At 41.2% G+C, this 11,232-nt stretch overlaps 1 protein-coding gene across 1 annotated transcript; it reads left to right on the top strand.

Moving 5' to 3' along the window:
- The first annotated feature begins 2,599 nt into the window (after nt 1-2,599).
- On the top strand, nt 2,600-10,974 carry LOC125530100 (U3 small nucleolar RNA-associated protein 21 homolog). The gene is made up of 20 exons (XM_048694492.1): nt 2,600-2,623; nt 3,326-3,448; nt 3,842-3,869; nt 3,962-4,062; nt 4,600-4,803; nt 4,891-5,134; nt 5,682-5,857; nt 6,242-6,324; nt 6,406-6,478; nt 6,727-6,792; nt 6,877-6,919; nt 7,189-7,328; nt 7,501-7,713; nt 7,795-7,879; nt 7,960-8,254; nt 8,985-9,243; nt 9,649-9,862; nt 10,007-10,224; nt 10,299-10,454; nt 10,668-10,974. The coding sequence occupies exons 1-19, from the start codon at nt 2,600-2,602 to the stop codon at nt 10,446-10,448; spliced, it is 2,739 nt and encodes a 912-aa protein (XP_048550449.1). The 3' UTR covers nt 10,449-10,454; nt 10,668-10,974.
- Nucleotides 10,975-11,232: the final 258 nt, after the last annotated feature.

Here is an 11,232-nt window from a genome sequence, read left to right as displayed (position 1 = left end):
ACATAATGGGTTAGTCAAAAGAGAAGAATTTACAAGTGGAGTTTCCAGTTGTTCCATACCTTCATGCCAAACATCGGAATCATCAAGAAGGTGCTTAATTTGGTTTCTTTCCTCCTGGAGTTGTTGCCCTTTTGGGAAAAAAAGGTGTTCCGATAACCATGCCGACCAATTTTCTATCCCATGGTGTAACCAATATATCCATCTCGACCCATCAAGTTTTCAATGAGAATATGGAATTATATCTCAGTCGTGCTCTCGTTCAATCGTAGTTGGCCCCTAGTGCACCTTATGAAGCTCCTTTTCAGTTTTGCCAATATGTCGGCTTGGACTTATGAGAATCTCATGGTCACATGTATAGAGTTGAGTGCAAACAACCAAGGGTTGAGCCCAACCAACTTCACCTGATTCCATGTTGTAATGAGGATCTCAGAGACTGTTTCCATCTGTAACCAACATGCCTCGAACTAGTGCCCACCAGTGGATCTCAAGAACTAAATCTCGTCATTGTATTATTTTTCTAACATAAGTGGGTTGCGACCAAAGTGTATATGACGCTCATTTGTTATTATTGTTAAAGGATACTTCGTTATCCAAGCTGCATTGTCAATGGCTCGGTCCAATCCCTCTCAGATTTCTCCCCTCCTCCAAGTGAAATTCGCTCCCAGTTCTTCTTTGTCCCAGGGAGATATCATGCACCTAAAAATCCTACAGAAAGTGAAACAATGGAAAACAACCTAAAATGGTAACAATTAGTAGTATAATCCAAAGAATGTCAAGGTTAAACTCAAGGAAAATATCGGTGTTAAATACCCTCATCAATACCATGTTCTTCGGTGACGGACTCCTAGTACCAGTGCTCCACAAGCAACAAAAGACAAAAAACCCGGGAGCTTCTCCACTTGCACCTGATAGTATTTCTTCTTCTGACTCTTGGTGATCAACACAAATCTATTCAACTTCTTATTGACATCAAGAATCATCGTTAGACAGACAAACTCACCAACACAAATCTGTCGAAAGTTGAACTTGAGCCTCCAGAACCTGCCAATGATTCGGTAGACACCATTAACTATGCCGAGTTCAAGAAGTTGCCTGGTACCTTCAAGACCCTAGCCCAAACGACCCTCTTATCAAGAAGCACTAACCTCACATTACTAAATCCATCATACTCATTCATAGGCGTGTTCCAATCACCTAGACACCCAAATTGCACGGTGACGAGATCACCACCGATCTTTCGCCGGTGCACCCTTGTTCCAGAATTCTAGGATGATCTCATGTCGGACAATAGCTGGGCTAAATCCCTTTGGAAGTGTGCAACTTGGTATAGCCGGGTAGTATTGGTGCAGCCGGAGAGAAAGAGGGTAGTGCTAGCGGATGGGTATTGCTTTCCATGAACGAGATACATCTTGGCCAAAAATAAACTCATCATGTGTGAGGGAGGGTGTGTGTGTTAGATCATAAAAATGTTTTTTTTAAGCAGAAGAACTTATTTTAGGAGAAAAAACAGAAGACTTCTTTTTAGGAGAAAAAGCACAAGAACTTGTTGCGATACTTGTATACAGTCGGGTCTGGCCCAAAACACCGATGGACCGGACCGGGGGAAGGGAAGCTGGACCCAAGTCACCCAACCAACCCACCACATGGCCCAAACAAAACCACCCAAACTGACTGACCTACCGCGGCCTCCCTCACCCTTTGCTCCCCCTTCCTCCTCGCGCCGCCGCCCCAAACACCCATCAAGTTTTCAATGAGAATATGGAATTATATCTCAGTCGTGCTCTCGTTCAATCGTAGTTGGCCCCTAGTGCACCTTATGAAGCTCCTTTTCAGTTTTGCCAATATGTCGGCTTGGACTTATGAGAATCTCATGGTCACATGTATAGAGTTGAGTGCAAACAACCAAGGGTTGAGCCCAACCAACTTCACCTGATTCCATGTTGTAATGAGGATCTCAGAGACTGTTTCCATCTGTAACCAACATGCCTCGAACTAGTGCCCACCAGTGGATCTCAAGAACTAAATCTCGTCATTGTATTATTTTTCTAACATAAGTGGGTTGCGACCAAAGTGTATATGACGCTCATTTGTTATTATTGTTAAAGGATACTTCGTTATCCAAGCTGCATTGTCAATGGCTCGGTCCAATCCCTCTCAGATTTCTCCCCTCCTCCAAGTGAAATTCGCTCCCAGTTCTTCTTTGTCCCAGGGAGATATCATGCACCTAAAAATCCTACAGAAAGTGAAACAATGGAAAACAACCTAAAATGGTAACAATTAGTAGTATAATCCAAAGAATGTCAAGGTTAAACTCAAGGAAAATATCGGTGTTAAATACCCTCATCAATACCATGTTCTTCGGTGACGGACTCCTAGTACCAGTGCTCCACAAGCAACAAAAGACAAAAAACCCGGGAGCTTCTCCACTTGCACCTGATAGTATTTCTTCTTCTGACTCTTGGTGATCAACACAAATCTATTCAACTTCTTATTGACATCAAGAATCATCGTTAGACAGACAAACTCACCAACACAAATCTGTCGAAAGTTGAACTTGAGCCTCCAGAACCTGCCAATGATTCGGTAGACACCATTAACTATGCCGAGTTCAAGAAGTTGCCTGGTACCTTCAAGACCCTAGCCCAAACGACCCTCTTATCAAGAAGCACTAACCTCACATTACTAAATCCATCATACTCATTCATAGGCGTGTTCCAATCACCTAGACACCCAAATTGCACGGTGACGAGATCACCACCGATCTTTCGCCGGTGCACCCTTGTTCCAGAATTCTAGGATGATCTCATGTCGGACAATAGCTGGGCTAAATCCCTTTGGAAGTGTGCAACTTGGTATAGCCGGGTAGTATTGGTGCAGCCGGAGAGAAAGAGGGTAGTGCTAGCGGATGGGTATTGCTTTCCATGAACGAGATACATCTTGGCCAAAAATAAACTCATCATGTGTGAGGGAGGGTGTGTGTGTTAGATCATAAAAATGTTTTTTTTAAGCAGAAGAACTTATTTTAGGAGAAAAAACAGAAGACTTCTTTTTAGGAGAAAAAGCACAAGAACTTGTTGCGATACTTGTATACAGTCGGGTCTGGCCCAAAACACCGATGGACCGGACCGGGGGAAGGGAAGCTGGACCCAAGTCACCCAACCAACCCACCACATGGCCCAAACAAAACCACCCAAACTGACTGACCTACCGCGGCCTCCCTCACCCTTTGCTCCCCCTTCCTCCTCGCGCCGCCGCCCCAAACCCCCTCTAAAACCCTCGCCGCCGGCGCATCCTCCCGCCCCGCTCCAGACCAGAGAAGCCATAGACGTGGGAGCCGTTCCGCGCGATCGGGTACATCACCACCGGCGGCGTGCCCTTCTCCCTGCAGCGCCTCGGCACCGAGACCTTCGTCACCGTCAGCGTCGGCAAGGCCTTCCACGTCTACAACGTAAGCAAACCCGCCGCCTCCACCAACCCGCCCTCTCGTCTCCCTCGCCCCGCCCACCGTACTGGACTAGTGTCATAGCCAGGGAGCTCGCAGGAGCCTACTGCTCGCTTCTCCGTCAGTATTTAGGGTTGGTATACTAGAGGCAGCGATGTTATTAGCTTCCATTTGGGGCTCATGCGGATTTCAGCGCTGAGTTCCTGCTGGTTGCTCGCCACACCGGGCTTAATGTGACTTGCGCCTACGGTCGAGCTTTGTCTTCATATAAACCTGTCTTACTGCACCTGTCTGTCTTCTGTTGTTTCCGACGGCTTTACATATAGGAGTAACTCTGATGCAGCCGACTTCCATTTTGTGGTATGATTAATCACGCCGTTTTCTCTTTTTGTTTTGCAGTGTGCCAAGCTCACTTTGGTCCTTGCCGGTGAGCCTGCTATTCAGTATCTCGGTTTCTTATGTTCAGTGTTTTTTTTCCCTCTCCCGCTCATGGTGCGTGAACTTTCTTTGCCATTTAAGGACCTCAACTGCCCAAGAAGATCCGCGCTCTGGCATCCTTCAAGGAATACACATTTGCTGCATACGGAAGCGACATCGCGGTTTTCAAACGGACCGATCTGGTAAGGGAATTGCTGTGTTTAGGATAGCTGAATTAGTGTATCAACCCTAAGTGTGTGGTGCCTGGTGAATGAAATGATTATTGGCTACTTATTCCAGACTTCCAAAATTGCGTTCCTGACCAGAAAATGCCGTTGTCTCAGATGTACTTGTAGATCTCTTGTGAAACCAGATGTTGATTGTGGAATAATAGGTGCACTTGTAATGTTCTGCGAAACAACATGTTTGATTGTGTGGTTATACAAACAAAGATAAATTGTGGGCACTTTTAGTTTCTATATTAGCTCCTCTTCCTTGTTTTTACAGCACACGAATGTACATTTTTTGCAAGTGGACACATCAATCGTACCACGATCTACATATATAACTTTTTCATGCTTCTGCAAATTTGCAAATTCTTGTTTGAAAAAGAAACCCTGGGACCAAATGCACCCAGGAGCAAAGTATCTGCTCTTTATCCAGACCCCACTATATCATGTCCATCAACTACTATTGAAGTATTGCGGCCTTCATGTTTACGTTTTCTCTTCAAAAATCAGGTGGTTACCTTTACTAAACATGAAGAAAAGGTCAACATGCTGTACCTGTTTGGAGAATACATTCTCAGTGCAGATATTAAAGGTGATTTATTTATCTGGGCCTTCAGAGGAGCTAAACCAAGCAGTGAGCCTGTTGGAAACATATCACTGGGAGACAAGTTTACTCCAACCTGCATTATGCATCCGGATACTTACCTAAATAAGGTGCCTGCAATTATTGATTTCTTTGGAGATAGTTTGCTTTCTGAATTTTGTGTTTGTTGACAAGTCTGTTTATCATTGGTACATCAGGTCATTATTGGTAGTGAAGAAGGACCCTTGCAGCTGTGGAATATCAGCACAAAGAAAAAAGTATATGATTTTAAGGGTTGGGATTCATCAGTACGTTGTTGTGTTTCTTCACCTGCTCTGGATATGGTTGCAGTCGGTTGCGCCGATGGATCTATTCATGTTCACAATATACGATATGATGAAGAGTTGATGTCTTTCAACCATGAAATTCGGGGTGATGTAACTGCCCTGTCATTTCGAACAGGTGATTTTGTCTGACACGATATACAGTACAACCTTCTATAATTCACGTTTGCTCATCCTGTGACAGTAATGAAATTCCCAAACAAATCCTGGTTTATTCAAGTCCTCAAGTTTGGTTTGTGATTATGATTATATCGTATTTATGATGCAAATTCGTTAATTCGGAGATCCAGTTCAGAAAATGTAGCTGACACATTCTTTTTGGCTTTATGAATTTTCTTTATATGAGTTTTTGGAGATTTGACTTGTCAATGAAACCTTTACTGATTTGCGTACTAGTTCAAACTAAATAACGATGATATTTGGTATGCTTGAATAAAATTCTAGAGCCTGTGTAGTTTATTGTGGAAATACGGATACAGAGCTAAATTTTATGACCAGTCAGTAGATACATTACTGCCACCAAGGTGTTTTTCATGGTTATATATAGCTTTGACTCTCCCTGTTTGAAATAAGGAGGTGCATTGTTTTATTTTAATAATACACATTTTCACGCTTCTACATGTCAAGCTTAAGTGCTATTTTCTCAAATTTACTTTGTCTGCCAGATGGGCAACCCCTTCTAGCATCTGGAGGTTCCTCGGGTGTTATTAGCATTTGGAATCTTGAGAAGAGAAGGCTGCACTCTGTGATTAGGGAGGCCCATGATGGTTCTATTGTATCACTTCATTTCTTTGCCAATGAACCTATTTTGATGAGCTCAGCAGCTGATAATTCAATAAAAGTAAGTGCTGTTTTCTTGTCTTCTTTTTTCACATTATTGGTAATTTGGTAGTGAGGGACAAAACCTTTGTATCTTATTAGCTCTTGAGCTGTGACATATGAAGGTCAAAAGCTGCTGCATGTTGCCTGACCGCTTAGCCTGTTACATAGAACACCATCTCCCTTTTTTCTATTTATACCACATTGCCTTATTTGGCGGGAGCATATAAGGTTCCTCCTAGAATCGAGCTTTGCGGCCGGTTAATAAGTAACAAAATCAGCCAAGAAAAACAAAATCAATACTGGTGTGAGAATACTTTGCTTTGACAATGAGATTAAATTAGCCACAACACCTTAATTTCGGTTTTACATTTGAAACTTAGTAATCTAATATACTGCATGCCAGATGTGGATATTTGATAATAATGAAGGAGATGCTCGTCTGTTACGATTTCGAAGTGGACATAGCGCTCCACCTCGGTGCATAAGGTAACTAATGCCCTCCAAGTTTGTTGCGTCTGTACTTTTGTTTCGCTTGTGTTTTAGTGAGTCAGCCTATTTTGTTGTTAGATTCTATGGCAATGGAAAATTCATCTTATCCGCTGGTCAAGACCGTGCCTTCCGTCTCTTCTCAGTTGTTCAGGTAATTCATAACCTTTGTAACATTAATTTTTACAGCTGCACACTGGCACACCTGTTATCATTTCCTGCACTTTTTTGTCATCTCAAAATGCTATTGAAGTAAGAGTGTCCACTTCACGCCGCACACTCGTCTTTAACCTGAATTCCTGCATGTTTGTCTTCTTCTCAGGTTGTTTTTTCCTTTTCGAGCAAAATGAGTTTATGTTTGCTGTTTTTTTAATCCTATTGAAGTAACACTTTTTTTGACAGGATCAACAAAGCAGAGAGCTTTCTCAGCGGCATGTGGCAAAAAGAGCGAAAAAGCTTAGAGTAAAGGTGAATTTTTTGTTACTATTCCTTTATCGCCTTCCGTTTCATCATTTCCTTGTTGAGATTTTGACATTTTCTTCTTCTCTGCAGGAGGAAGAGATAAAGCTAAAACCAGTTATTGCATTTGATTGTGGTAATTCTCCGGTCCTTGCAATATTAAAGTTCATATCATGTTCTTCTGCTTTTCTATCTGTGTAATTTCTTCTAAAGTAGTAAACCATGATAACCTTCAATCTTTACTATTTATACTTGGTGCAAAGGGCATACCTATTTCCATGTTAACACATAATAAACCACTTACCAGTATTCTGTGCACCTTTGCTAGTGTTGAAAAGAAACCAGAAACTGTTATCTTTTTTAGATAAAATTGCTTATTTACCAATGGAATCAACTGCTGTTCAGCTGAGATACGTGCACGTGATTGGTGTAATGTTGTTACATGCCACACGGATACTTCAAAGGCATATGTATGGCGTCTTCAGAACTTTGTTATAGGCGAACATATTCTTACACCATCGTCAGAGACTGAGTCACTGATTAAGGTAATGCTTGTTTTTGTAATCTGAATGTTTGACCGTATACTACAAGAATGTATTGAATTCTCACCATGGGCTAATCAAAACAAGCTTTCTTGGGACTAACAAGACTCAGCTGTTAAATGATAGAAGTATCTCCCTACCTCTTCTTTAAGAAATTCCTTTTCTTTTTTGTCAGGCTTGTACTATAAGTGCATGTGGTAATTTTACTATCTTGGGCACTGAAGGTGGTTGGATCGAAAAATTTAACCTTCAATCTGGGATTAGTCGTGGTAGTTACATTGATGGCTCTCTGTCATTGCAATGTGCACATGAAGGTGAAGTTGTTGGATTAGCCTGTGATGCAACAAATGGATCTCTGATTAGTGCTGGATACCGTGGGGATATTAAGGTTTGATGACGCTGTTGCACTTCAGCTGCAATTTATTTAAACTGTGATTGCATTACTCAGATATTGACTTGTCTCCTGCAGGTCTGGGATTTTAAGAGTTGCAAGCTAAAATCCAAATTCAATGTTGGTAAATCTGTAACTAAGATTGCATATCACCGGGCAAATGGTAATATTCAACATGTTTTGTTATTCCCTTGTAGGATGACATGGATGATTAACAGTTTTTTTGTTGCTGTTTTATGGCAGGTCTTTTTGCTACTGTAGCAGATGATATGGTGCTTGTATTGTTTGATACAGTATCAATGAAAATGGTCCGTAGATTTGAAGGACATACAGATCGTATCACTGATCTGTGTTTCAGTGAGGATGGGAAATGGCTCATTTCGTCTAGTATGGATGGGACGCTCAGAATATGGGATATCAGTTTAGCAAGACAGATAGATGCGATGCGCGTTGATGTATCTATAACATCCGTCTCTATGTCTCCTAATATGGATGTGCTGGCAACCACCCATGTTGATCAAAATGGCGTGTATCTTTGGTAGGCTTTCATTGTTTCCTGTTCTCACCCTGTGCATTTGCATACCTTTGGTAGCTTCATATTTCAGGAAAATATCATAAGATGAGTTTCCAAGCTGGTGTAGTTTGTGCTAATCATGGCACATCTCATTTAGGCAAATAAATACCACTTTCAGTCCACATTGTACCAATGTACATAATGAACTCAAATTCCATACCGTCGCATGCAACCAACCAACCACCCCCACAATCTAAAAAAACGCATGCAAGCAACCAACTACCCCCACAATCTAAAAAAGATGAGTTCACTGGACAATGCTTTTTTTTATTGAAATGTTCATTTCCACTCCGTTGATAAAACTATGATAGAGCTTAAGACTATTGACAATATAAGTAGTTTTATAGTTTAAGTTATGAGTTGCTGCTGACTGGTTGCCACATGGAACAGCTTCTGAAAAACGTAAACTTTTCCGACATGTTCATTGTGGCCCTTATGTTGTTCATGCACAGAGGACAGTTTCTCAGGATACCTCATAAGGTCAATTTAAGGATACACATTTACAGTTTTGCTTTCCATGAAGTTGAATGTTCCTAAAAGCAAAGAGTTGAATGCAAGCAGAGGCAACTCAAGATATTTCTACTTCATAATCTTCTGCCATTATGGATAACAAACATACGTAATTTATTGTTGTTCTGCAATTTATTATTTAGCTCATATATAAAGCTCATACTTCTCTTAATAATTTTGACAGGGTTAATCAAGCTTTGTTCTCACCTTTGACAAATGTTGATAGCTATGCAAGTGGTAAACATGTCCGGAACGTGCTTTTGCCAACTGTTTCGTCAGCCGAAAGATCTGAGGAGGAAGAACCCATTAAAAAATCACAAGATTCAAATCAATCTAATATTAAACCTTTTGTCATAATGGATCATCAAATACCAGATATGATCACACTCTCATTACTCCCAAGGAGTCAATGGCAAAGCTTGACAAATCTTGACATTATAAAGGTAATGTATTTTGTCTCCGTTTTGATCCTGAAAATTTCCGCTGCAAAGTAACGAATCCTGTTACCTTGCAATAACTATGCAAGTTCCTTGAGTTAGAGAATTAGGCGGTGTATATAGTAGCATGTGTAGAAGAACTACTTTAACTGTGGCTGACAATATTTTGATGAACATTTCAAGCATGAAGTTTCTATTAAAAAATGCTTGGTAATATTGTAAATTTATAAGTTTGACAAATATAATACTACAGTAGGAAGTGCTGATCATTGCTATCACTTGATGGCTGTAAATGTCCTAATGGACACTTATTTGTGTCTGAAGGAAGAACTTATTTAAGTAATATTTTTGTTTTGTGCGTAAGCCCGACTAGACTTGGAAGTGCTCATCGTCACATTTCTGTGTCTTTAGGTTCGAAACAAACCGATCGAGCCACCTAAGAAACCTGAGCAGGCGCCATTTTTCTTGCCCTCAGTTCCATCCCTTTCAGGGGAGATATTGTTTGAGCCTCCTTCCAGTAAAGAAACAGACGGCAGCACTACTGAGGACATAGGTCATAAAAAGATGGCCGATCTCTCCTCCCACTTCAGTCGGTTGTTACAATCCTGTGGAGAACTTGAGAGCTGTAAGTATTTATTAGTATCTTCAGTCAAGCAAAACGCGTAAATAAACATCAGATATTTTGGTTCTCACTGTCTATTGATGAGACTATATGAAGAAGCTGCAATCTTCGTCATAGTAAGCACTGACCTTGGAATCTGTTTTGCAGATTCAGCGTTCACCGACTACCTAAAAGGCCTATCTCCGTCATCCTTAGATATGGAACTACGGATGCTACAGATAATAGATGACGACGAGGTGGAAGAGTCTGAGGAACCAAGACCCGAGCTCCATTCCATTTCATTGCTGCTGGACTACTTCATTCATGAGCTTTCCTGCAGGAACAACTTCGAGTTTGTTCAAGCTGTTCTGAAATTGTTTCTGAAGGTATGTGATAGTATTTTCCATCTTAAACCCATTGAGTTGGTGCTTAAAGTATATTTCATCTTCCTTGGAACCAGATACATGGTGAAACAATACGGCGCCACTCGACGCTACAGGAGAAAGTGAGGAAACTTCTAGACGTCCAGAGCAAGGTCTGGCAGAAGATCGACAAAATGTTTCAAAGCTCGCGATGCATGGTCACATTCCTCAGCAACTCGCAGTTTTAGTTGCAGGTAATTTCTTTTCATCCGTTTGCCAAATGAACTAGTGTTCTACTAGACTTAGTTGGAGCTAGAAAATATTTTGTACCTCGATTCGCTAACATTGTCATCACCTAGTTGAGATTTTTCAATACACTATATTGCTGTAGAAAATGACTTGTTTTCCTGCAGCTTCTTCTGAACTCTTACAAATGACTAAAAATCCTATTTCCTTGTGGTCCACAGGTCCCGATTTCTGAAATCAATGCATACTTGGGAGTCCATGTGGCTGTTGTACCATTCTGCTGTACCTCACCGTCTCGTCGTCGTGGTAAAAGCTGCAAGGCATATATACGGTGTTGTTAACAGAGATGACCACAGATTGTGCTCCTGATGATGATGTAACAGTTTTGTTCCTGTATTCTTTTGTAACATACAGATGTATGAGCACTGTTCAGCGAGAAATATTTGGGAATGTCGCAAGTGCCAGTTAGGCGAAACATCCCCAAGTGTTTATCCAGCATTTTACTTTAGTGATAGCCCTCCGTGTTCATCTTCGGTGTTTTGACTTCTAAAATCCCTTAAGTCCACTTTCGCGTGCGCTATCGAAGAACTTATCACCCTTTTGTTTATAATAAGATCTATTTCGAGATTGAGAAGTCCTGAAAAACGAACGGATTCCAAGCCTAGGATTAAGGTCCCAACTACTACCGCTTGTAGAATGATGACTATTGGATGCTGGAAAATGATATCTACAAGTACATGAAAAAATGCTGCAAGAATAGCCTAGTGTCCACACTTGAAGCTATGT

Source organism: Triticum urartu, unplaced genomic scaffold, assembly GCF_003073215.2.
Source record: "Triticum urartu cultivar G1812 unplaced genomic scaffold, Tu2.1 TuUngrouped_contig_6069, whole genome shotgun sequence".
NCBI classification, from domain to species: Eukaryota; Viridiplantae; Streptophyta; class Magnoliopsida; order Poales; family Poaceae; genus Triticum; species Triticum urartu.
The sequence above is the reverse complement of the archived record's forward strand: the minus strand, read 5'-3'. Positions and strand labels throughout refer to the sequence as shown.